General features: G+C 44.2%; 1 protein-coding gene across 4 annotated transcripts in view; it reads left to right on the forward strand.

The window, feature by feature from the left end:
- The first annotated feature begins 463 nt into the window (after positions 1-463).
- The window catches only part of LOC147618800 (protein ESMERALDA 1-like), a 98,482-nt gene continuing 71,111 nt past the window's right edge, over positions 464-27,834 (forward strand). For 2 of the 4 annotated variants that reach the window (XM_086773868.1, XM_086773871.1), the window contains exons 1-2: positions 464-899; positions 983-1,511. In XM_086773868.1, the coding sequence (XP_086629994.1) occupies positions 1,131-1,511 (381 nt within the window). In that variant the 5' untranslated portion in view covers positions 464-899; positions 983-1,130. Of the gene's footprint in view, positions 900-925; positions 1,512-27,834 lie in introns of those variants that run through there. The other 2 variants (XM_086773869.1, XM_086773870.1) reach the window with 2 other exon arrangements.

A 27,834-nucleotide genomic window follows, 5' to 3' on the forward strand; every position in this document is an offset into this window, starting at 1 on the left:
AGTTAGAAATTTTGCTAATGTGTGCCCGCTGGTAGAACGATCGGGCCTCATGATCGAGGTTTGGGTTTGATGTCTATGAACTACATGGCGGGGGCAACTTGTGTGAGCCGATGGATCATTCCACCTTCCCAACACAAGAAATTTTGCTAATGTGCATTGCATTGCAAATTATGGAATAGGCTTGCTACGAGGTGGCGACTCCAATGTGACCGGTAGTTGCAATGGAGAGCACTGGAGGTTACAGGTTCACACTCGTGAGACTTTGAAGTAATAAAACAACAAACATAAGAAAAATGTATGTTCTTTGGGTCCACAATATATTAAATTGATTTGTTGATTGTGGGTCCTTTTTCCACGTCACAAAGCTAGTGATAGGTGGGCCTTGCCTCATGACTAGGGGGCCTTGGGCACGTGACTATTGCATAGCACGAATTAAAATCACGCCGCGAAGATTAGCTAATTTACTCGATAAAGGAAGGCGCCCAATTTTCTCGATTGGAATGCATTTTGACGTCCGGTTCCAGAACCTCTCACAGTTCACTTCCTGCGGATCCGCCATAGCCAGACCTCAAAAATGTCCGTAACTGTTAGGGTTTTGCATTCTGCTGCCCTGTCGGATCGCCATAGTCAGACCTTGCAACTTTTATCCGCTAGGTTTCCTTCTGCAGCAAGGTCAGAAAACGGATCTCTATAAACAGACCGAGGCTTCTGCACCATCGACACTTCTACCGCTCGCATTACCAGGCTGCTCTGTGGATCGTCATAGCCGGGCCTCGAAAGTTACTGCGCGCTCGTGTTTCTGCGATTGCCATAACTAGAAGTTCACAGCGCCGGGGTTTTCTTTTTTTTTTGCTGCGCTGTATCTGCAGAGTGGAATCGCCATTGCCAGACCTCGGAAGGCAGGGTTTTCTTTCTCGCCGCGTAGAAAGCATTTCTAATCGTCATAGCCCGGAAGCTAAAGATTTGTCGTTCCTTTTTCCAGCTGCAGAAGAAAGCGTTTCCAGTTACTGCACTGTTGTATCGATTTGGAAGCTGTGAGCTAGGATTACCATCGGCATTTTCCCCATGCTCAACTTGCTCTAATTCTCCCCTGATGCTGCATCAGCTTCGCCTTCATCGGGCCGAGCCCTATGCATGCGTACACACGGTTGCCATCGGGACAGCACAGCCTTCCGTCTCCTTCCCCTCCCGTCTCGCCCCGCCTTTCGTCTCCCAAACTACGCTATGGGCGGACAAAGAGCGGCCGCATGCAGAGTATTGCCCCACCTCTCCCACCCCGGACCTTCTGGCAGCGGTTCGCATGCCTCCTCCTGTCCGTGCTGCTGAGGCGCCATGGATTCTTCCTTTTGGCCCCCCTCATTTACATTTCGGGCATGCTCGTGTACATGGGCACCATCTTGCCGGACGCTTCCAAAACCGCCAACATCACCCCGCGAGGATCAGTTTATCGCAGCCCGGAAGTTTACAAACGTCTGTGGCCGGCAATGCAGAAAGCCAACAGCTCCTACGGGGTAAGTGCTCTCTTCGCTGAAAACATTTTGTCTTGCTAAAAGTTCATGCGTTCGTGTTAGAATGATTGAAGTTGCCTCATGCATTTCCAGATAATATCATGATTGCTTCCTACGAGTGCCTTCGAACGATGCATGCATCTAGCTAAGTTCTTGTCATTAAAACTTTTAGAGCAAACTTACTCTCCCATAACACTATTCTAAATGGGTCCTCTATGTATGGTTAGATTCCCGAATTTTCAAATTATAATCTCCATGGATATTGAAGTTCTCACAGGCTTACAGATCCGAATCAATGGAAAAAAAATCCAGGTTGTTTAGTGTATCTGCGACTGGAGCCAGTATATTCAACAATTGAAGGGTTCTAATCTGAACTCTAGAGTTTGATCTTTCAATGGCTACACATGGAATTCAGGTTGTGCATGACAACGATACGAGATTTGGTTCCCCAGGACAACAACATGCAGCATGCAGAAAAAGTAACAATCACTTACCAAGGTGAAGGTACTTGACTTAAAAGCCCAGAGAGTACATGGAGGCACAATGGTGCAAGTTGGGCAATAGGTTGGTTTAAGGAAATTGGCAAGAAAAACCACCAGCAGTTTATGTGGTGCAAATTGATGAAAACGGGACGAAATTGGGCCTCACAGAAGTATTGAGGGTTTAAAGGAAGATTCTCCACCAAATACATCCGATATTTTGGGGATTTTCACATACATGGCTGGAAACCTTCTTGTGCGGTGGCTATGGTCTAGGGTACCCTGTCCAGGTGACCCACTGGTAAGCCAACTCATGCATAATCTCGGCATAGCATGGTGGCTGGGGCATTTGTGGACTGCTTATCTGGCTCCTAACAAAGTAATCCCTTGTGGAAGATGTATGGAATGGGAGACAGGCGTTTCATTTAGACCCGCAGAAAGTAGACCAATCAGCATCAATTTGTGCTAGTTGCACTTTGCATAGTTGGGTAGGCACCCTATTGATACTTGCTGTGGGCACCCTGCCTAACAGTCATAGCTGCTTTTTTCTGTTATATATTAGGGCTTGCAGCATGGGCAGATTTTCTGCTAAACCTTAATCCTTACTATTCACCTAGCATCGATTGAAGCCCATGCATGAGACATCCATTCCTAAAGGTCAGGAAGGGCAATCATCCTCAATGCTCTGCTTGGATGATCTAGATCAACTAATATCCATGCCATTGCTGGAACTGAAGCGTCTGAAAATGATGACCTAGGTACAGTTCTTAGTCCATGTATGCAATATTTTTGGAGTGTAATGATTTCAAATGATCTTGATGGAAATGCTGGAGTGTCACTTGCGGAATCTTCTTACCTCGATTACCAAGTTAAGTGGACAATTTCTGTGGTGCATTAACCCAAGAGAGAGACTCAAGGAAGAGAGAGACACCAGACAATGATTGGGTCCCAAAACCCATTGAAAGAGCCACCATGTAGATCAACTGGTGTTGTGAGATTGTTTATAGAGAGAGAATTACAGGGGTAGACTCATGCAATACAAGGACAATTATCTACTAAATTTAGAGAAGCCAAAGATAAAATGTACAACGCTTTTTGGGAAATAGAAAGTGATCAATGATAAAGTAGAAGTGTCCAAGTGGATGACAAATGTCACCAAAGCATCAAAATACAGGTTGCTGAAATGCAAAAATGCAATGTGTAAAAGAAGAAGAAGAAGAAGAAGAAGAAGAAGGAAGTGATATGGTGTTGATGGTGTGGCGATGGTGACGTGGTACTAACATGTGGTAGGATAGCAGCGCAGGGCCACCCTACAGGCTTGGAATGATACGACTAGCTTTTGGAATGCAAAAGATCAAAAGCTTTTTAAATAGTAAAAAGAGGAGCTTTTACTATTAAAAAAACGCTTTTTGGGCTATAAGTGAGTTTTAAAGCGCTTTTCTCAAGTGCTTTTGGGCAAAAACTTTAAATTTAGCTATTCTCTCATTGTTGAGACATGTAAAAAGACAAAAGAGCTCTCTAGCTCTAAGAACTTGTACTCAAGACTCCCCCAAGGAGTTTTATCTAATATAACTCCGAGGGGGGGTCGATCCCAGGCTATTCCGAGCCCTAGTGTGGTGTCGAGCTAGGTTGAGGTTAGGGTTAGGGTTTCCCCCATTGCTCCTTTGCTTCCTCTTGCTCCTAGCCTATTGCACGCATTAGACACACCTTCTCTCTCCAGCTCATATAGGTCATTGAGCTTGCACTCTCTCTCTCTCTCTCTCTCTCATAGGCCCATTGGGTCTTTAGTGGACGCTTATATCTCTCTCTTTTTTTTTTTTTTCCGTGAAATGGTGTTTTATATTATATGTAAAAAATGTACATCAGCCACATGGCTCACACAGAACCTATGGCCCCCAAAAAACCCCCACAAAAGATCCTCTAAAGGATCATGACCATGCAAACCTGTACACTAATAAGAAAGCCTCCTAGCAAAATAAGCATCCCAGATAAAAGCATCAAAGATGAGCCAGCCGAGCCGCCGTAGACCATAACGAAATAACATCTGCATCCAGTAGCTGAGCTGAGAGAAGAGAAGAAAACTGCCAAAGCAGCAAACCACGGATACGTAGAATGTGCCCATGTATTCCAGACAAGGAATCAAAGATGAACCCATTCCGTGTAGTCCAAATATTCCAAAGTCCTGTCCATCTAAGGAAATGGAATATCACAAGGTGACTGTCCGAAGTAATGACTTGAGGACAAATCCCAAATATCCACTGATGAGCCAAAACAGTAGACCTCTCTACTGCCTCCCAAAAGTGAGAGACAAAAGACCAAATCTGACGGGCCACTGGACAACACATGAACAGATGCATAACTATTTCAGTGCATGTCGTGCAGAAGAAGCAAGAGGCCAATGTAATTTTACGACGGCTGAGCTGATCCCGTGTAGGTAACCCTCCTACCAGCATCCTCCAAATGAAAACCTTACCTTGGTAAGGGAGTTTAGATTGCCAACCACGCATAAGAGTTTTCAGCCACCATGATTTAGACTTGTGCAATCCCCACACCTTATTGGCCTTGGCTGAAACCCAATCTTTCTTTGATACGAGCTTATGATAGACCTGGTTAGCTGAAAGTGATATCAAGTCACTAGATTTACATAGTGCCCAATCAAGCCAAGGCTGATCTGCAGATGGCCGAGGCAATGGAGTAAAAGGCTCAACTGCATGCATGATGTCAACCCATAGTGGCTGAAATGTCCGAGGAACCCTAAAGTGCTGCCGAATACGACGAAATGAATATGGCCTGTCACGACCAGGTATCACAGCATCTCGGATTCTAACCAAGCCTAACCTGACCATGCGGTTGAGTCGTATGCGTGAAGCATCTCTGTCTGGCCAAACAATGACACGCGACTCCACAAATGTTTCGAACTGCAAAGAGTTCAAAAGTAGTCTTTCATGACCAGGATCCCACCGAGCCAATAGTAGAACTGCATGCCAAGAAAGGAGAATATGCGATAAAATGTGAGAGGAGCGAATACGGACAAGATGAGCCGCATTCACAATGTCCCACCATGAAGCCTGCACACGTGTCCGTCCATGTGACAATCCCTCCAACTCAATCAAGTCACGAGCCATGAATACCCAAGGCTGCTCCTGCAAACACATATCCTGAAAAAGCGCCCACCTACGCGCCACCATATGCAAGTGGACATCCAGTAAAGCAGCCCCACCCATTCTTTTGGGCGTCGTAATGTGATTCCAAGCTATCCATGTTTGACCCATAATATTTCCTTGCCTCTTCCACAGCATAAACCGAATGGGAGCAACCAAACGAAGAAGAGATTTGTGCGTTCAAGGTAGCAAAGGCAAAAAAATAGGAAATCATGCTAAGCATAATAACCTGAGCTACCTTAACCCTCACGTGCACAAGCCACCCTTGAGCTTTCCAATACACAAATTTATCCGAGATCTGAGCAGAAATCCAAACAAGAAGCGCTTGGGGGTCCACATCCACACCAACCGGATACCCAAGATCCCAAAACAATTAGGACCCTTTTTATCATCAAAGTACTTACAGAACCTCTTTCTTGAACACAATTTGAGAAAAATTTACCCCCAAAATCTATCTTCTGCTACGTTGCTCTTTGATGGAGATTCTGATCGCTTCGTTGGCTTCAAAAGGGAGGGTAAAACCCCAAGACACCTGCTCCAAATACTCCCGGGTCTCGCCCCTCCTCCGTTTTTAATGTTAAAACTACAGTTTGCTGTTTTTAATCACGCGCACGCGATGCGAACTCGAGAGCTTTTTCTTTCTTTGCATGTCTTCTAAAATTAGATAAAAAGCAAATCCTTTTTGCATGAAGGTCTATTCTAATGGTTTACATTGAGTTTGGGTTATTGTAGAACATAGCTTGCCGAAGCCGTGTATTCTGGAATACAACTCAAGTGTAGAGAGAAGTTGTATTCCAGAATACAACTTGATGAAGCTGTGTATTCTGGAATACAACTCAAGTGTAGAAAGAAGTTGTATTCTAGAATATAGCTTATTGAAGCTCTGTATTCTAGAATACAACTCAAGTGTAGAGAGAAGTTGTATTCCAGTATACAGCTTGCTGAAGCTGTGTATTCTGCAATACAACTCAAGTGCACAAAGAGAAGTTGTATTCTAGAATATAGCTTGTTGAAGCTGTGTATTCTGGAATACAATCTCAAGTATAGAGAAAAATTATATTTTTGAATATATAATCTCAAGTATAGACCATGCGATGCCATAGCATCTAGGCGAGATAACATAGGATGAGTGGCAATGGTAAAGAAAAGAGGGCTAAGAGGACAGTCTTGCCGGAGAGAACGGGTAAGAGAAATACCATCCGAAAGTCCTCCATTGAGCATAATCCGCGTGATAGAGCCAGAGCCAAGTAAATGCACCAAATTAGCCATTTTGGGACCAAAGCTCATAGCTGTCATTAACTGAGAAAGGAAAGACGAGCTGACATGATCAAAAGCTTTTTCAAGATCCAGCTGCACCATCACAATCTCTTACTTCTTTGCCTTGGCATAATCCACTCCAATTTGAACATAAAGAATATTATGCAAAATATTCCTGCCATGCACAAATCCATATTGATATGGATGAATAAGAGTAGGAAGCACCTTCTGCAAGCGATTGGCAAAAATCTTTGTAAAGATTTTATACATAATACCCATAAGTGAGATCGGGCGCCATTGAGCCAAAGAAGTAGGCAAAGGGACTTTGGGCAACAAACGAAGTATGCCCAACTTCCAATCGGCAGGCATATATCCCTCATCCCAAACCCTTTGACAAATAAGTGTCAAAGGCTCTGCAAGCTGATCAGCATATTTTCGGAAAAACTCATTTGTCAAACCATCCCAACCAGGGCTCTTTCCCTTGGGAAGTTTGGAGAGAACAGCTTCCACTTCCCCTTGAGTAACAGGAGCATCAAGCTGAACCGCCACATCAGGGTCAACTTGATATCGAACTTCAGCAAACAATGACTCCCTTGTAGCCAAGACAGCCGGCGAGACATCCTCTCGAGGGGCAAGCAAATCTTCATAAAACCTGATGCAATGCTGAATAACCTCAGAAGGTTGAGTAACAAGGTTGCCTTGGGCATCCATCAACCTAACAATATTCTCACGCATATGTTTTTGATGCAACTTATCATAGAAACGATGAGATTGACAGTTAGCATCCCGCAAAGCATCAAGACGTGCAAGTAGTTTAAAGCGAACATATTGTGCTTCCTGCACCCTAGATAGCTCCTTTTTCAGCCATTCTATGGCATCCACAACTTCAGCATCCATAGAGTCAGTAAACATGAACGCCTGCAAGCCCTTTAAAAGCGACTCAAGAAGAGCCACATGCTGTTTTTGTATAAAGGCATTAGCAAGACCATAATGCCGCGCTAATTTCCGAGTGTTGGTAAGGAACACTGGCCAAGCATGATAATCAGCCATGGACACTCTTGTGGAGAAATGTCGTATCAACTGACGTATATAAAGATCAAAAACTTCATGCTCCAAAAAAGTGTGATTTAAGCGCAAAGGCAAGCGTCCCAACAAGCCTTTATATGCATCCATAGGAGGAAGTTTATGTATCGCAGCCTCTTGGCTTTGTTCAAAAAGGTGCAAAAAGAAAGGTATGCCGTTTACATAAAGCACTATATGGTCTTAAACAGGCTCCTCGTGCTTGGTACCACAAGATACATGCATACTTGACTGCCAAAGGGTTTTAGAATAATTCAGCTGAGAGTACACTTTATGTTCGCCACATTGGGAACAATGTTCTCATCCTTATTCTTTATATGGATGCATGCTCGTCATTGACCCTAAAGAGGGTGATATTTCAGCTTTTAAGGCTGATTTGCAGCATGCATTTGATGTCACAGACATGGGGCATTTACATTACTATTGGGCATACAATTTATACCTTTTGAAGGGGGTATCATGTTATCTCAGTGCAGATACGTTGAGCAGCTCCTTGAGCATTTTCACGTGACAGATTGTAAACTTGTTTCTACTCCTATGGAACCAGGTCTAAAACTGTCACTTGAACATGCTGGTGAGCCTTTTGATGTTGCCACCTATCAACAGGCTGTGGGATGCCTTATCTATCTATGCTCTACTCGTTTCAACATACAATATGCTGTTTCTCAGTTGAGCAGATTCATGCATTGTCTGAGCATTATGTTACGACCCTGTGTTTTTCCCTCTGGACAACGAGCAGGTGGACACGGGCACGGGACACACAGTGTGGACAAGCATCCAGTTTGGGTATGAAAAGGAAAACCAATATGTGGCCAGCCCAAGTGTGAAAGGGGGCAAAAAAAGGATTTTTCAAGTCATAAGGTTTTTAAACCTTTGAATGATAAAAAAATAAATATTATTCTTTGAAAAGCATGCGTTTTTGCTAAAGTTGCTTTTGGCGTTTTTGGAGAAAAAAAAAACACATTGCCTCTTTAAAAAGAGCGAAGGGTGGCGGAATCATGAGGTGGTCGCCGTGTGGAGTCGCTGACTTCTACGCACAAAAGCTATAACGCCAGGCGGCTACCAGGCTGAGGCGCATACGGTTACAAGCGGCGAACGGCGTTGTTGCACATATGGCTACAGGCGCTAGGCGGGTACTGCTACGCTGAGTGATGTTGCTGCCGCCGCTATGTGCTACTGTTGGTCGCCGCTAGCTGCTGCTACTGCCACTAGCCACACTGTCGTTACTGTTGTCTGATGCTGTTGCTGCCGTGCTGCTTTTGGGCGCTGATAAGATGCTGATGCACATGACCTACAGCAGGGTGCTGCTGCACATGGGCAGCTAGGCAAATGATTAGGTGGTTGAGCATGGGTTTCTACCAAGTAAAGAGCGACCAAGCGACTACATCTATGGGCTACTGTCAGCAATGGGCAGCTAGGCAGACGTCAGGCAAGAGTTTCTCTGCAGACAATATGGCAGTTAGACGAGGGTCAGATGGGAGGCTCTCTACGCCAGGTGATTGCATGTGTGGAAGCAGTTAGCGTGGGTCTCTCTCTATCACTCTTGGAAGAAGGTTTTTGGCACTGTGATTGGATGGTGTATGTGTGGGTTTCTTATGGAAACAATACATGGGTCCTTGGAGAGGAGACAGGACTTTGGTATCGGGGATACAGGCCTATGGTTTATGGATACATGTCTATGGTTTATCAGATACAGGTCTTTGGTTTCGTGAGGAAAGCATGTCTCTGGATTCATGTGAACAGGTTCTAGTTTTCTCGAGGTTACATGCAAGCTGTGACTGTAGGAAGGACATATGGTTTGGTACAGCCCTACTGTTGTTTGGGAAAGGGTTGTGGGATCCATGATAGAGATGGATAAGACCTTTTCAAGTAGGGAGGTGTCGTACAGGTGTGCCTTCTCTATGGAATGCCTTGCTGTAGTAACGAGAGTTCTTATTTGGAAAGTCATGGGTGAAAAGCTGAAAGGGATCCTATTGGTAAAGGATTCGACAAGTTGTACTTTGTACTCATATTTGATCAAGTAAAGAAATACCGCAAGGGGCGCGTTTTGGGGCCAATCGGTGTCCTTGTACTATTTGCAGGAGCATTCTAGCTCCCCTGTTTGATTTCCTTTTCCAGGTTCTCATGGTTGATGAAGTGTTTTGTGTGTGAGTGTTTGTTCCACCGCCCGTTAGATTTCTGAAGGCCGGTTTTATGGTTCCGTTGCTGGGACATCGTCTACTTTCTCAAGGAGGCGAGCCCGTGGTTGTCACATCAAAAGCTTCAACATGTGGACAGTGAAAAGGAAGTACAGGAGACAGTGCAGGATTGTGTGTCTTTGCCTGTATGAGGTGAAGAGTAAAAGCTAAAGAAGCTCAGGAGAAAAGACACCAAGGACATGAAATAGTCAGCCAGGAACAAGAAGCAGTTGAAGTGTTATGGTGCAAAACATGGGTTGAAGGCTATGGCTTTCGACACTTTGTCACCAGTGGTATCTTCACGGAGGCTTCATGGGTTCAGAAGGCAGCTTCTTTCTTTGTCTAGCAGTGGTGATCTACTATGCTTCATTGGGACTTGTGCTTACCACTTGGATGGAGTGTAAGCAAGCTTTGGGTGCCTGTGGATGTATCAGATGAGGCTCAGTTGGAAGAGGAGGAGGTTTGGCCTTATTGTTCAGGATGATTGTTTCATCACCCAGATGCACTGGAGGGACATTGCTTTGGTCATATGGGGAATCTTTCTTCATTGGATGCTTACTGTGTTATTGAGTGCAATCGAGGACGCTTGCTATTTTTCAAGAGGGGGGTATGTTACGACCCTGTGTTTTTCCCTCTGGACAACGAGCAGGTGGGCACGGGCACGGGCACGGGACACACAGTGTGGACAAGCATCCAGTTTGGGTATGAAAGGAAAACCAATATGTGGCTAGCCCAAGTGTGAAAGGGGACAAAAAAAGGATTTTTCAAGTCATAAGGTTTTTAAACCTTTGAAGGATAAAAAAATAAATATTATTCTTTGAAAAGCATACGTTTACGCTAAAGTTGCTTTTGGCGTTTTTGGAGAGAAAAAAAAACACATCACCTCTTTAAAAAGAGCGAAGGGTGGCGGAATCATGAGGTGGTCGCCTAGTGGAGTCGCTGACTTCTACGCACAAAAGCTAAAATGCCAGGCGGCTACCAGGTTGAGGCGCATACGGTTACAAGCGACGAATGGCGCTGCTGCACATATGGCTACAGGCGCTAGGCGGGTACTGCAACGCTGAGTGATGCTGCTGCCGTCGCTATTTGCTGCTGTTGGCCGCCGCTAGCTGCTGTTGTCGCTACCACCACCGCTAGTTGCTGCTACTGCCGCCAGCCACTGTCGTTACTGTTGTCTGATGCTGTTGCTTCCGTGCTGCTTTTGGGCACTGATAAGATGCTGATGCACATGACCTACAGCAGGGTGCTACTGCACATGGGTAGCCAGGCAAATGATTAGGTGTGTGAACCCAACTTACTCACGGGCACTTTTTCCTTGTGACTGGACACAAGTTTTTTCCTCGTGTGAACACACTTATGTGTGTTGGGCACCTTGTCCTAGGCTTTTATGTGCTCCTTTTACTTTGTACAACATTATTATTATTGAGTATTTCTTCCAGCACTCTAGCTCTCTCATGTTTCTGGTTCAAGCTGTGTGTGTGTGTGTGTGTGTCTGTGTGCAGGCAAGCTTCTCCCATATCCAACACTTAAAGATAAGCTAAGTATCTGTGCCACATGGCACAATCCTTATTAAGGCTTGTTATAGTGGTATCAGAGCGAAGGTTATATCTCTCTAATACGAGGGATAATGATCTTTACACATGGTACTTTTTGCTCTTTCTTCAAGCATTGGGAAGCACTCACCAACAAGAAGAGGACCAAGCCACCAAAAGTGGAAAACAAACCCAAGAATCCACATGGTCAAAGAAACTATTACCAATTTGGATACTATCCTTCAAGATCCCAACTCGATGAGAATTTTTGAGCAACTATCTAAGAAGATTGTTCAAATGAAGAAAGGGGATGTGCAACCAACAATGGAGGATGCGGTTGAAAATCAAAAGTCTTCATCAAAGAGATCTCTTTCAAAGAGATCACCTAGTCCTCCACCTTCTCGTGGAAGAAAGAGGAGCCATTCTAAATCAACCCACTCTCATCTTGGGAAAAGCCACAATCGGAAAAGGTTTTGGAGCCCCATCTTCTTCATCAAGCCTTTCATCTTTCTCATCATCATCATCATCATCTTCTTCTTCTTTTTGTTCCCCTTCTAGGTCACCTTCTCCATGGCAAGAAAAGAAAGGTAAGCGCAAAGCTACGAAGTTCAAAGGAGGAAGAATATTGCGGTTTACACCATATGATGGAGTTTATGGCTACACAGACAAAGCCCTCACTTTTATTTGCCAATTTGATATTGCTTTTGGTTCGGAAAACTATTTGGAGTCATCCAAGATTCGCATGGCTAGTTTACATCTTACCGAGACAGCCGATGCATGGTCGGGTGCACTCATGGTAGAGGGAACATCTTCCAAGAAACGGAAAGACTTCAAGAAGCAGTTTTATGATCAGTTTTTATCTAAGAAGTTTGAAAATGATGTGCACCTTGCATGGAAAGATTGTGGATGGAAATCGGTGAAATAGTTGATCACTATAACAAGAAATCTTGAGATGCATATCTCAAGACTCAAGGTTACTCCTTTTAAGGAAATTTTGAGAAGTCTAAGTTAAGAAAGTATCAAGTGGGTTTGCATTTCAACATTAGGGATTTTGTGAATGTATGCCCGAATGATACCATTCAAGATTTGATGCATCTTTAGTTGTTACTAGGGTCTATATGGTAGACAAACCAAAAGAAAAAGACAAGTATTGGAGATCAAAAGTCTTTGGTACTTGATAAGCGTGAGAACTCCAGGAATAGGTTTCAGCCTATGAAGTCGAGGGGTATTCCAAACTCGTACAAAGGAAAGCACAACTTGATCAATGAGCAAATAGAGGCCTACCGCAAGGAGGGGAAATGCTTTAGATGTGGCAAAGAGGGGCACTTGTGGACCCAATGTTCGGATTTTCCTAAAGGGACCTAGAGAGCAAGAGAAGTCCAAGGAAAAGTCTTAAGCCAGTGGTTGGTGGGATTCCTGGTGTATTAAGAAACACTTCGGAACCCGAGGCTAGAGAGTTATGTCTCTCTTGCGGAAAAATGCGGGACAAGACTAGTCTACTGCTGTTTGACATGGGAGCGACACATAATTTCATTTCCATAGAGCTTGCGGAACAGTTGGGTATCAAACTCGAGGAGATGGGACTGGCGTTGCATGTCATCAATGGGAAAAAAAATGAGTGATACAATACCTTGGACATGTAGTGTCTTAGGAAGGAATGCGGATGGACCTAGCAAAGCTTGAGGCCATCAAGAATTGGGCAAAATTGAAATCTGTACATGAGGTGCACAATTTCTTGGGGTTATGTTCCTATTACAGGAGGCACATTAGAAACTTTGCCACCATTGCCTCTCCATTGCATGATCTAACCAAGAAGAAACTAGTGTTCAAATGGTGTGAGCGTCACAGACATGCCTTTAACCTATTGAAGGAGAAGCTTACTATTGGACTGGTATTGGTCATTCCAGACCTAGTGAAACCTTTTGTGGTGGAGTGTGATGCAAGTGGGGATTGTATAGGGGCAATTTTGCAACAAGAAGGGTATGTGGTTGCCTTTGAGAGCTGAACGTTGCAACATGTCGAGAAACACTTGTAGGTTTATGAGAAAGAACATCAAGCTGTGATTCATGCTCTTACTTCATGGAAGCATTATTTGCTTGGGGTTGATTTCATGGTGAAGATGGATCATCAAAGTTTGAGACATTTTCTGACCCAAACTAAGCTTTTGGAGAAGCATATAAGTTGGACAAATTTTTTGTCCAAACTATCTAATCGTCCTCTAGCTTCCACATAATCCCACCAAAGTCCTTATCATGCACATAGTGATCTCTCATGGAATCCAATTCTCTATGATAGCCAATGGTCAATGAATTTACCTGTGGTCTCCTAGATAGAGCATCTACAACCACATTCTTCTTTCTAGGTGTATGGATATTCTAGAAATGAAACAAATCATTATTTCTTAAAAGAGGGATAATTGATGATGGATACACGGTTATGCATAACCAAGGATTTGTGGCAAAAAGTGATTGAGGAGTCACTTGCACCACCTTCTGCAGGGCATAACAATATTTCTTCTACTACACAAGCATTGGAATGGTACTTTTATTGACCTAGCACGAGAAAGGATATTGACAAGTATGTATCCGAGTGCTTAACTTGTTAAAAGGTCAAGTATAATTGTCAAAAGACTCTAGGACTGCTTATGCTTCTATTTGTGCCGAGAGGCCATGGGAAAGTATAGCAATGGACTTCATTTTTGACTTGCCAAAGACAAAGTTTGGGAATGATGGTATTTGGACCATTGTGGATAGGTTTAGTAAGCAAGCTTATTTCATTTCAGTGAGAAAGACCGTCAAGGCAGACCACATGGCAAGGATTGTGTTCAAACATCACGGAATGCCCAAGTCTGTTGTCGGTAATCAAGATCCCAGGACCATGAGTTTGTTTTGGAGGGTATTGCTCGATAATATGGGGGACGAAATTGGATTTTTCTTCATCATCCATAGATAAATGGCCAGAGTGATAGCAAATTCAGCCATATTGGATTTGTTAAAGTGCTATGTGGCAAAATAGACGGAGTGGGAGAAGTATCTTCTACTATTGGAGTACAACAATACAATGCATAGTTGCATAGGAAAGGCATTGTTGATCTTTTTAGGAAGAGAATTATACTAGAAAACTCTTGCTTGAGGGGGACTCTAGAGGTGCAAGGGGTGGGAGTATCTGTTAGAGGTCAAATCCAAGGTTATTTTATGTGAAGGGTGAAAACTGTGAGGGTAAGATGTTCCCCGAAGCCAAAGTTAATCATTATTTCTTGAAAGAGGGATATTTGATGATGGATACATGGTTATGCGTAACCAAGGAAGGTGATTGGGTATTGTTGAAGTTTGAGAAAGCAAGGCTTTGCAAGAAGAAGGGCAAAGAGAAGGTTTATCCTAAGTTGTACAACAAGTACTACGAAGATCAATGATGCGGCATTGAGACTAGCATTACCCGATCATTGGAGGATGCACAATGCTTTTCATGTGAGAAGAGCTTATAAGGGTCCCAAACCTTTGGAACCAATGAATGAGGATCCACCAGAAGTTGAAGAGTTAGAGGAAGTTCTTCAACTAGAGCAGACTGTCTTTCATAAGGAAAGAAGGGGATCGCATGGCAAGGTTACTAGAAAGTACCTTGTCAAGTTCATGAATTATTCTTCGCGGTTTATCCACAGGGTTTACAGGTATATCAAGAAGTTTTTCAACTGACAACAACTGATTAGAAGTAGAGGCGATGTGAGTGGCCTTTGTATTTTGACATTCAAGAAACCAGGAACAAAGGAGAATGTTCAAGGTTTATATTCCACTGTAGAGAATTGAGTATTCTAGAACTTGAGGGTTATTGTCCAAGTCGTACCTAAAAGGAGCAACTTTGAGATTGAACAACACTAAATCTTTTGTACAAGTCATGGGATTAGCCATCTCATGGAGGCACTGTTTATCAATGAAGGAAATTAGAAGTGAGTACATGGATATGAATACTGTTAGTCTAGCATAGTCAGGGATATGAATATTGTTACTCTACCATAGTTAGACACTGGCATGGGTAATTGGACTACAGTAGAAACTGGTGTAAAACCAAGAAATTGGTGTCAAAAGCAAGGAATTGTTTGTATATTCATTTGTTTATTTGATTTATGCTTGTGAGGATATTTGGGTTAGGGTTGCCCGGTTAAACCCAAGGACGAGTAGGTGTGCACGTGTTTGTGTCTTCTGACATATAACGGGTGCGTGTTGATCTTGACAAGAAAAGAATCATGTTGGGAAACCCCTCCTTGAGGGCGACTCTAGAGGTGCAAGGGGTGGGAGTATCTGCTAGAGAGGTTAAACTTGAGGTCAATCTATGTGAAGGGTGAAAGCTGTGAGGACAAGATGCTTCCCAAAGCCAAGCACAAGAGAAGAGGACATTCCGCATGAAGAACCATGTCTCAAGAGCCAGAGAGAGAAGAGCTAAGTCCACAAAAAAAGGAGAGAAAAGTAGAGAAAAGCAAGACCTAACAGTTGAGGACAACTGTTTAATAAGTTGGATGGATGTCACCGAAAAAATGCAGGTTGTTGATATGCATAACGCAACGCGCACGCAAAAAAAAAGTTAGAAAAAAGTTTTGAAAAAAGAAGAAGTGGCGTGGTGTTGATGACGTGGTAGGAAAGTAGTGCAAGGTCACCTTGTAGGCTTGGAATGATGCGACTAGCTTTTGGAAAGCAAAAGATTAAAAGGTTTTTAAAAACTAAAAAGAGAAGAGCTTTTATTATTAAAAATATGCTTTTTGGACTATATTTATAAGTGAGTTTTAAAGCGCTTTTCTCAAGTGCTTTTGGACAAGAACTATAAATTCAGCTATTCTCTCATTGTTGAGACATGTAAAAAGACGAGAGCTTTCGTGTTGTAAGAACTTGTACTCAAGACTCCTCCAAGCAGTTTTATCTAATATAACTCGGGGGGGAGGGGGGCGGCCCAAGGCTATTTCGACTCCTAGTGTGGTGTCTTCTCTCTCCACACACACTCTCTTTTGTTCATTTTCAGATTTTCTCAAGGTTTTACGCATGAAATTGTTGTTTTCTTGAAGATAAGCTAAGTACCTGTGGCAGAGTCCTTTTATGAAGGCGTGTTTCATCAAAAGCTGGAGAGAGAGGAGCTAGGTCCACAGTAAGAAAAAGTAGAGAAAAGTAAGACCTATCAGTTGAGGATAAATGTTTAATAAGTTGGGGGATGTCACCGAAGCATCAAAATACAGGTTGCTGATATGCAAAAACGCAACGTGTAAGAAAAGTGACGCGGCGATAATGATGTGGCACTGACATGTGGTAGGATAGCAGCCTAGGGCCACCTTACAGGCTTGGAATGATGCAACTAGCTTTTGGAAAGCAAAAGATTAAAAGCTTTTTAAATACTAAAAAGAGAGGAGCTTTTATTATTAAAAAGATGTTTTTTGGGCTATAAGTGAGTTTTAAAGTGCTTTTCTCAAGTGCTTTTGGGCAAGAGCTATAAATTCAGCTATTCTCTCATTTTGAGACATGTAAAAAGATGAGAGCTCTCTAGCCCTAAGAACTTGTTCTCAAGACTTCTACAAGGAGTTTAATCTATTTTAACTTGGAGGAGGACCCAAGGCTATTCTGACCCCTAGTGTGGTGTCTTCTCTCTCTACTCTCTCTCTTTTGTCTATTTTCAGATTTTCTCAAGGTTTTATCCGTGAATTTATTGTTTTCTTGAAGATAAGCTAAGTACGTGTGCCATAATCCTTACGAAGGCTTGTTACAATAAATGTTGATTTCCCTTTATTGTTGTTAGACTCTTGTTGATTCTTGCCTTGGGATGCACACTTGGTCCTTGCTTTAGCTGCTAGACCGTTGTGGAAGGCTGATGGGTCGGTGGACAAGCACAAGGCTAGACTTGTGGCTAAGGGCTACGCTCAGCGGCTTGGCATCGACTATGAGGACACTTTTGCACCTACAGCTAGGATGACCACGATTCGGACACTTCTTACCCTTGCCTTTTCTCAACGGTGGTTGGTGTATCAGATGGATGTAAAATCTGCGTTCCTGAATGGTGACTTGCAGGAGGAGGTGTATGTTGAGCAACCTCTAGGCGTTGAGGTTTTGAGATCAAAGGGAATGGTTTACAGGGCACGGAAGGCCTTGTATGGTCTTAAACAGGCTCCCAGGGCTTGGAATCAGAATATTGATTTCTTTTTTCTTTGAAAGGGTTTCTTGAGATCAGTTGCAGATCCGAACTTGTATCTTTTTAAGGAACGCGGTATGGTCACCTTGATTATCCTCTATGTGGATGATCTTATTCTCACCATAGTGGTTGAGTACTTTAGGTACGGTGTGGTATGGTATGGTGCGGTACACGTACGAGTACAAGTACGTAAAGTACGCATCGAGATGAGTACTTTAAGTACGTTCACTTTTTTTTTAAAAATGTGTATTAAAAAAACACACATTATAAATCATTCATAATTTAGCAACACTAGTTAGTACACAAAGATGTACAAAAACAATTGAAATGCAAACATGTATGCTATATAAATGTCAAATGAGCTGTTAAATGGGCTGCACTACATACAACATGAAGTCTTGCTGAAGCTGAAATCCTAGTATATACTACAAAGTACAAACGCCAATAGCCATATGGCTGGCTCTCACTCATCATCATCCAAGCCTGAAGATGAGGCTCCTTTCAGTTTCCCACCCTCCCTCCCTTTCTTCTTGCTGTGCACAGCCTAAGAGAAGGACTTATTGATTTTTTTCAGCTCCTTTCTTCAAAGAAGGTTTCTTGTCCGAGGACATGGCTTCACGAGATTTCTCTACTGTTGCTCCTTCCCCTGTTGATTCTCCAGCACCATCACAGCCTGGATCCCCTGCTCCCGCCGCACCACAAGTGGTTCCTATTCCCAGTCTTTCCTCTCTGAGTTTCTCTCATCCAGTCTTGCTCCCACCCCTACCCACATACCATCCTACAATCCTCCCCAAGTGAGTGACTCCATGAAGCTTACCGCAATCAACTATCATACTTGGTCTTTCTACACTTAGTTGTTGCTGGAAGGAGCCGGCGTGTGGATGGCTATCTCCACACCTCACTTGGTGGACCTTGCTTTGAGAAGCATATTGGATGCTCGAGCTGGTCTTATCATCATCCATTGCATGACTCCATCCATACAGGCACAGTTTGTCTCCTCTCGGAGTAATGCTCATTAGATGTGGACAGAGATCCAGAGGAGGTATGGGAGAGTTTCAACAGTGAAGATTGCCAAATTGGAGTTAGATCTGGAGAAGCTTACCATCACTGAGTCAGATAACCTGATTGAGAAGATTGGAGAGTTTTCCCGTATCAAGCTGCAGCTTGAGGAGTACGGGAGCACCATCAACAATCCCATCCATAAACTTCTTGGTAAGTTGCTTGCTGTAACGCGCGGAAGCTCTGGGAGTCTTCTTTCAGCCCTAAACACTCCTGGCAACATGCTGATGCAAAACGCAGATATAGAGAGAGAGTAGAGAGAGAGAGGTGCTGGAAATTCAGTATATTTCATATGGTACAAAAAGGTACTCTGCTACAGCCCTAGGCTGCCTTCATAAAAAGGTGTAAACACCCAAAAATCTGGTCCTACTATAGGACTCCTTTTGACCCAAACCCCTAGAGAGTTGAATGGTTACAATAACAAGCCTTGGGTGCCTTTTATAGGCCCTTGGGAAATATGAAGCGCTGGCTGACTAGCAGTCGGCCAGGCGACTGGACCAAATAAAACCAACGCTGAAGCGCCTGCCCTCCACATGCAGCCGACAGGTCCTGTAGTCAGCCGACAGCATCCTCTGGTCCTCTCCAAGTTTGCCCTAGCCAATCTGCACCCTGTGCTCCATAATCCAAGCTCTAATGGTCTTTTTCTGGTCACCTCTGCTGGAGAATCTCTGAGAAATGTTCATGGCACATTCATGCACATGACACTTGCTTCCTTTGATTCTTTAAGGGATAATATTTATTTCCGTGATCCTCTCTCCCCTTTTGACGAAGTCGTGAGTTATCTCCACGACAAGTGCATGCTTCGCGGAAAAGGCAAGTTGGAGTCTGCTTTTGTTGCCTCTGACAAGGGCAAAGGCAAAGGCGGAAAAGGGAACTCCAACAACAGCAGCAACAACAACAAAAACAAAGGCGAAGGCAAGGGTAAATATGATTCTAAGGAATCCAAGGACAAAAGCAATGAATGCGATTATTGTGGCAGGACAGGTCATATTGAGGCTTGCTGCTTTGCTTGTCGTGATGATTCTCGAGTAGCAAAGCCAAGTATAAAGCCTAGGATGCTTCTAAAGCATTTGACAAGGACAACACCAAAGATAAAGGCAAAGTTTCAGAGGAGGGATCTGCCAAAGTTGCATACATGGCAGTCACAGATTCATCCACTTCTTCAAAGGATTCATTCTTCAAAGGATTCATTCCTCGTGATCACAGATATGACTTCTCCTGAAGAGGTTAGTGTCACATTTGAAGCGGTGGAATGGGTTGGTGATAGTGGTGCTTCTGCCCACATGACCAATCAGGCCCATATCTTGGAGGGCTACCAGACTATCTTTTCTTCAGATCGTATTGGCGACTACTCTTCGCTTTTTGTCACCAGTGTTGGTAATGTTTCTTTGGGTTCCTCTGCCACCTTACATGATGTTCTACATGTACCACGAATTTTCAAAAATCTGTTTTCAGTATACAAGAGTTCTCAGAAGGGACTTGGTGTGTGCTTTGATGATGAGGTCATCGAAGTAATCGACAGGAAGACTCTCACGGTTGTTGCCAATGGAGTCCATGATGGGAGTCTCTACAAGATCACCAATTTTTCTTCCCAGATCCCTCACATTGATTCCCATATTCATAAGCTTTTCTCATGTGTGTTGGCTTTGGTTTTTGAGGCAGATACTTCTTTGTGGCATTCTCGCTTCGGTCATGTACCCATTGCTACCTTACAGAAGTTCCATTCTGAGTAGGTTGTCAGCGGACTACCTCAGTTTAGGTCTCTCTCACACATCTGCTCATCTTGCATGATGGGCAAGCATCATCGAGATGCATTTCCAATGGAGGCCACTCATTGAGCAACCCGAAAACTGGATCTTATACATGCAGATCTTGCAGGACCTATGGAGGTTGAGTCTCTTGGCGGGGTTCGATATTTTCTTCTTCTTGTGGATGATTTCACTCGCAAAGTTTGGGTATGTTTTTTGGCTCGCAAGTTAGATGCTTTTGCCAGTTTCAGGACTTGGATCGCGATGGTGGAAAATCAGTCTGGGGGTAGAGTTTTTGTAACATGTAGCGGAAGTATTCGTATTGGAGGATCCTGTCACACAAATGCTCAGACCGTCTTCTGTCTGGCAAAGACCTACGAATGAGCGGATCTCTTGGGCAGCAATGTCCCAATCTAAGATTTCTTGAACCTTTGATGGATCCAGTCAAATCCCATGGGAACCGATGATATAGTCCAAATATTGAACTTCTTTAATACCAAAGACAGACTTTTTGGTGTTTATGTAGAGCTCATTATCTCGCAAAAGTTGCAAGACTTTCTCCACATCTTTCTCATGCTGCTCCGCAGTGGCTGAGAAGAATAGTATGTCATCAAGGAATATGAAAACACACTTCCCAATGTGGACTGTGAAAATCCTGGACATCATTTTATTGAAGGTTGTGGGTGCATTTGTAAGTCCAAAAGGCATGACTACGAACTCGTAGTGATCACGCTCTGTCCAAAAAGCTATTTTTGGAATGCCAGCTTTAAAAATGCGGACCTGATGGTAACCACTCTTGAGGTCGATCTTGGTGAAAAATTTTGCACCGTCTAAACGTTCCAAAATGTACTCAATCCTTGGCTCTGGAAACTTATTCTTAATGGTGAGTTTATTTAATGCCCTGTAGTCTACACAAAGGTGTGCAGACTTGTCCTTCTTTTGGACAAATAGGATGGGTGCAGCAAATGGTGAGGAAGAAGGCCGAATAAATCCGGCTCGGAGGAGCTCAGATAACTGTTTTTCTAACTCACCCTCTAACGTCTTGGAAAGACGATAGGGAAACCTGTGTGGAGGACATAGTCACAAGGAACGGGGGACGGTAAGGGGGGACGGGGACGGGGACGGGGATGGGATGGGAGACGGCCATAAGTAGGGAACGGGGACGGGGGAGGGAACGACACTCAAAAAATACTTTTTTTAAAAAAGTTTTTCTACTCTACACTTGTTCTACTTTGGAAGTCCGTCAAAATGAGCACAAATTTACATAAAATGGTAAGCTTTTGAGTCATATTAACAAAATACGCCAATCAAAGAGTGAAGGCGTTGATTGTATTAATAATTAAGTAGATACAAAATGAGAGAGAGAAAGAAAGAAAGCTGTATTAACGTCTACGAGAGAGAGAGAGAGAGAGAGAGAGAGAGAGAGAGAGAGAGAGAGAGAGAGAGAGAGAGAGAGAGAGAGAGAGAGAGAGAGGCCTAGAGGCCTAGAGGCTTGGAAGTTGGAAGACTCGAGGCTTGAGGGAGAGGTGAGAGAGAGAGAGAGAGAGTCTAGATAGTAGAGAGTAGGGCCTTGTGTGAGAGGCTTGGAAGTTGGAAGTTACTAAGTTAGAAGAAGCTTGAGGGAGAGAGACTAGAGAGAGAGAGTTGCTTGAACTTTGAAAACTTGAAGGGGTGTGTGTGTGCTTGTAGCCTTGTAGCCTTGTTCTTATATAGATATTAGATAGGCAAGAGAGAGAGGCAAGGGCAAGAGAGAGAGAGAGAGGCAAGGGCCAAGCCTCAAGGGCCAAGGCCCCAAGGCTCAAGCCTAAAGGCCAAACCTCAAGGCAAGAGAGAGGCAAGGGCCAAGGCCCAAGGCCCAACCCTCAAAGGCTCAAGGCCTCCCCAAATGGCCAAGCCACACGGCTAGAAACAGCCAAGGCAAACGGCTAGAAATGGTTCCGCAAACGGCTAGAAACGGGCAAAAGAAACCAGTCTGATTGCGTAGAATGGCTCCCTGCCGTCCCCCCACAGTGTCGTCCCCCACAGCCGTCCCCGTTCCTACTGCCGTCCCCTTCGCCGTCCCTTGTGAGGGACGCCTCCAGGGGGACGTCCGACCGTCCCCTGCCGTCCCCGTTCCTGAATCGTCCCGACTCGGCGTCCCTCTGTTCCAACAGTCCGTCCCTTCCGTCCCCTGTGACTATGGTGGAGGATTTGATCCAAGGACCAAATCAATATGATGGTCCTCAGGATGAGAGGGTGGGAGACTAGGCGGGAGATCGTCCCTAAGCATAATGTCCTAATGTCTGGACAGGTCGTCTGCTAACTGAGGGACTGAAGATGAGATGGATGCTACCGATGAGGTAGAGGCTGTTTGAGCACGAACATAAAGTAGTGCTCCTTCTGCTCCCTTGCAGATAGCTCATCGGGCTTGAAGATGCAAAATCAATGGGATACTAAGAATGCTTCTATCCCCACGAATCATGATAGGCTCAGGAAAACCTTGACAGATAGTAAAAGTGTCCTGCCCCCAATCGGGAATAGGCTCATACTGACGGAACCACTAAATTCCTAAGATCATGTGACACCTCAATAGAGGCGAGACAATGAAATCTCGTTGGAATGAGGCCTTCTGAACATCAAAGGCAAATAGCTGTGCCTTCTGAGAAATGTGGGTGCAGAGACCAGGTGTAAACCCGTCCACATCCAGATGGTATGGGACTAATGTGCAGCTCATTTTGTTAGCCAACCCTCAATAGAGGCGAGACAATGAAATCTCGTTGGAATGAGGCCTTCTGAACATCAAAGGCAAATAGCTGTGCCTTTTGAGAAATGTGGGTGCGGAGACCAGGTGTAAACCCGTCCACATCCAGATGGTATGGGACTAATGTGTAGCTCATTTTGTTAGCCAACTGGGGAGAGATGGCGTCTTCAGAACTGTCCATATCGAATAGGACTACAAACTATCGGCCCTTGGCAGAGCCATAAGCTCGGATGAGGCTTTTTTGTGTAGTATCGCTCTCACCCTCCTGCTTAGCATCAAATACCATGGATGGCATAGCATGCATAGAAGGTAAAAGTTGAACTGCATTGGTGGTAGTAGGTGGGGCTGGAAAAGCTGGGGAGGCTGTGGCAACTGTGGCAGAAGGGGCTTTTGTGTCTTGTTCCGCTTGCCATTTGTGGCAATCCTTCTTACCATGCCCTATGATGTGACAGAAAAAACATCTGTTTTCTGACTGATACTTCTTTTGCTCCTCTGGAGGAAGATAACCTACAATAATGCTTGCTTTAGCCTTTTCATCGGGGTTTTTCTTAGGCTTAGATTCTTTATCTTTCTTACCCCCTGAACTGGAGCTATTATTGCCGTTCTTCTTAGCATCTTTAGAAGATGCATTACCTTTCCCTGGCTGATTGTGGATTGTTGCTGTTGGGGTTTGGTATTGGACTGAGATGACTGCTTGGGCTTGCCTCCGTTCATCTTCATTTCTTCATTATGAGCGACAGTCAAAGCCCGGTCATATGTACTGGGTTTAAAGTTACAGACTGTGAACCGAATGTTAGGATCCAATCCACGAATGAATTGCACCATCTTGGCCTACGTAGATAGCCCTAACTGCTGTGCTAAAGTAATAACCTTGCCAAAAAATGTTTGTCACCATGCAATACAGTGCAGAGTGCATGTGACAGTTTCATTCCTCCGGATTGATAATGGTGGCGAGTTTGTACGATTTGATGACTTCCTTGCTTCGAAGGGCATTCACCGACAAACTACAGTTCCTTACACTCCTTAGCAGAATGGAGTTGTGGAATGAAAGAACCGGACCGTCAAAGAGATGGCTCATGCTTTGTTGCATCATGCAGGTCTCCCTCCTACTTTCTGGGGTGAAGCTATGGCTACCTTAGTTTATCTCATCAACCGCTCTCTCACAAATGCGGTTGAGGGGATGATTCCGGAGGAGGCCTTTACAAGACACAAGCCTTCTGTATCTCATCTTTGTGTTTTCGGCTGTGTTGCTTATGTGCATGTCCCAGATAAGAAAAGGACCACACTCACCCCGAAGTCAAAGAGGATGATCTTCACAGGCAACAGTCTGAGATCCAAAGGGTACCGCTTCTGGGATCCGGAGGTTGATGACATGATCATTTCCCATGATGCTCCATTTGATGAGAGCTTGTTTGGCATTGATTCCTCTCCACCTGATGCATCTTCTGACTTTCTGGATAATCCATTCTCGGTAGATGCTAGTCATCTTTTACCTCTTCCACGTCTAGCTCCTCCTCCTCCCCGTGTTGCAAGTTGCAACCCCGGTGCCAGCTGCTCCTTTACAGTCACCCATTCCCGTTGCATTAGTTCTGCAACTCCCAGTCCCTCGACGAGTCCTACTTTGACTCCAGGATTACCCTCACCAGTGCTTACCTCATCACCACTTCCAGCAGCATCGGATGAGACCTCTACTGTAGCTGGATCTTCTTCTTCACGCTTTGAGAGGAAGGCTGGCCTACCTCGGTGGATTCCACAACTCTTTAGAGATTTTGTCTCATTGATGCACAGCTTCATAACCAGATCTCTACCACCACCCCTGGCCCTCGCCGTTCATCTCGAGCTTCCACATCTCATCACACAGTGAATTATGCTCTCATGAGTTCTCTCTAGGAGATTGATGAGCTTGAGAGTCCAGAGGAGGCTCTTTCACAGCCGTAGTGGCGGCAAGCCATGGAAGCAGAGATGGCCTCTATTGAGAGGAATAACACTTGGTCTTTGGTACCACGGCCTTTCCATCACCGTGTTATTGGTGTGAAATGGATTTTCAAAGTCAAGTTTCATGTAGATGGTACTTTGGAGAAGTATAAAGCCCGCCTTGTTGCACGAGGATATGCTCAATAGGGAGGTGAAGACTTTGGTGAGACATTTGCTCCTATAGCTAGGTATACCACCATCAGGATTGTTTTGGCTCTAGCTGCACACTTCAGATGGCCCGTGTTCGAGATGGATGTTAAATCCGCTTTTCTGAATGGAGATTTAGAGGAGGAAGTTTATGTTGAGTAGCCTCTTGGCTTTGTGATTCAGGGACAGGACACCCATGTTTATCTTTTGCAGAAGGCTCTTTATTGTCTCAAATAGGCACCCCGTGCTTGGTATCAGAAGATTGATGCCTTCTTGTTATCTCCTGGCTTTGAGAGGGCATATGCTGACAGCAATCTCTATGTGCTTCTTTCTGAAGGAGATATTTGTGTCATTGTTTTGTATGTTGATGACCTCATTCTTTTGGCTTAGATACTGGGTTGGTCACACAGGTTCAGTCCAAGCTTTCAGAGACATTTGAGATGACTGATCTTGGCCTTCTACATTATTTTCTTGGGCTGGAGGTTTGGTAGAAAGATGACCGTATCTTCATTTCTCAGCAGATGTATGTGAGGAAGTTGCTCACACTTTATGGGTTGTTAGATTGTACGGCTCTCTCGTGTCCCATGGATCCCAATGCCAAGTTATCCAAGGAGGATGATACACCCTTCGTGGATTCCACAGAGTACCGGCAGGTTGTTGGCTCATTGCTTTGCCTTGCCAACACCCATCTAGACATCTCCTATGCTATGAGTGTCCTCAGCCAGTTCTCATCATCCGCTCGAAGGTCTCATTGGCAGGCAGCATTGAGAGTTCTTTGTTATCTTCGAGGTACTTCAGATTATGGCATCACCTACTCGTGGTGCTGATTTGGTTGGCTTCACAGATTCTGATTGAGCAGGCTGTATTGATACTCGGAGGTCTACATCTGGATATTGCTTCATGTGTGGTTCTGGATTGGTTTCTTGGAAGTCTCAAAAGCAAAGGACTGTTTCTGCTTCTTCCACCGAGGCTGAGGATAAATCCTACCTTCTCTTCTCTATTGAGGTACTTTGGATTCATCAGATTCTGGAGCATTTGTGTTGTGCCGACACTTCCCCGGTTATTCTCAGAGTGCTAATTCTCTAGCACAGAATCCTGTGATACGGGGATGATCCAAGCATATTGAAGTGCATTATCATTTTGTACGCGACTGGATCGAGTTGTGCCTTCTTCGACTGGCCTATTGTTCTACCAAGGACAATGTGGTTGATCTCTTCACCAAACCACTTCCAAGACCAAATACATATAAGCGAATCTGGTCTTGGAGGGTCGTATGATATCTTTTGCACTACGAGAGCGAAAAATAGTCAATGCTTGGTGCTTCTTTCTAAAGAAAGAAGCTATGCGTTTAGCATCCTCGATGATGGGCTTCACCCAACTCAAGCTCCCAATATCCTCCATAAGAAGATCCAAGGAGTGTGTAGCACAAGGAGTCCACACAATGCTTGGAAACTCTTCCTGAATCAGCTCACCCATCCTATTGTGGTTAGAGACATTGTTTGTTACCACTTGCATCACATTCTCTGCCCCCACCTCCACAATAGCTTGACGTATGTGGTGGTAGATAAAATCAGCTGTGATTCACTCCCTTGTCTTGCCTGCATCAACTGCACGCAAAAAATAGGTGCCATGACATGAAGAGACCAAGATATTTATTATGTGGCGCCGCCTCGTGTCACTCCAACCATATGAAATGATGGTGCAACTAAACTTCTTCCAACCTTCTTTGATAGATTGGAGAGAAGTCTCAATCCTCTCCTTCTCTTCCTCCAACATGGTGGTCCTCATCTTATTGTACTCTAAACCTGTCCACCCATCCACATTGCCTACAGCTGCAACAACGGCAATCATCCTCTTCCACTGGTCTGTGCGTAGCACATTGAAAGAGATATTACACTCAATGAGAGTGCGCTCTATCTCAATCTTTGCCCTACGTTGTCTCTCCTTGATCCATGACATGGAGTGCAAGGAGGAATCAATGTTGTGTTGCCTAGAAGGCTGTCCAATAGGTGCAGAAGAAGCAGGCACTTCCTCATCCTCAGATTTCGTAGCCTTTTTCTTGCTAGGTGTTGCATCTGTGGGCAAAGGATCTAACAACACATCATCATCAATGATAGTGCTACGAATCTCTCTGCCATGTGGAAACTTCTTGGGGTTCTTCCTTATAATAGCATCAGCCATCTCCTGTGGAATACTTGGGCACCCACCAATTCCCTTGCCCCCTATCTTTGACATGTGGCGGATGACCCGCGTGATCGAGCTAGACTGTTGCAAGTTACAATAATGGCACTTCCAATGACGAGTGCCTGAACCTGCTGATGATGTGTTGTTAAGGTGATGGTGTGTGCAGCCTAGTAAGGATTTGGTGCCTTTGGCATCTTGGACAAGTTGCAATTTACAAAAATCAATATTAGAAGTCACATTAGCGACTGAATTTTTGAAAATAGAGGGATTCAGGAATGAAAATTGAAAAAAATACATTAAAAAATTGGGGATTAAATTAGGGATTGTTAAAGGGGCTGAATTTCTGAAAATAGAGGGAATAATTGGAAAAAAAATTAAAAATACATAATTAATAGAGGTAATTTTCTAAAATAGAGGGCTTAAGGAATGATTGAAAATAGAGGGAATTCTTGAAAATAGAGAGAGAGAGAGAGAGAGAGAGAGAGAGAGAGAGAGAGAGAGAGAGAGAGAGAGAGGCACCACACCTTAACAGGTATGACAGCAGACAACCGGCGTTGGTACGGGTTTCGGAAGCGCACAGTACGGTGTAGATACAAGACACGTATGAGATACGTGACAGTGGCCCA

Source organism: Cibotium barometz, chromosome 34 (assembly GCF_041138505.1).
Source record: "Cibotium barometz isolate CiBa-2024 chromosome 34, ASM4113850v1, whole genome shotgun sequence".
In the NCBI taxonomy this organism is placed as follows: Eukaryota; Viridiplantae; Streptophyta; class Polypodiopsida; order Cyatheales; family Cibotiaceae; genus Cibotium; species Cibotium barometz.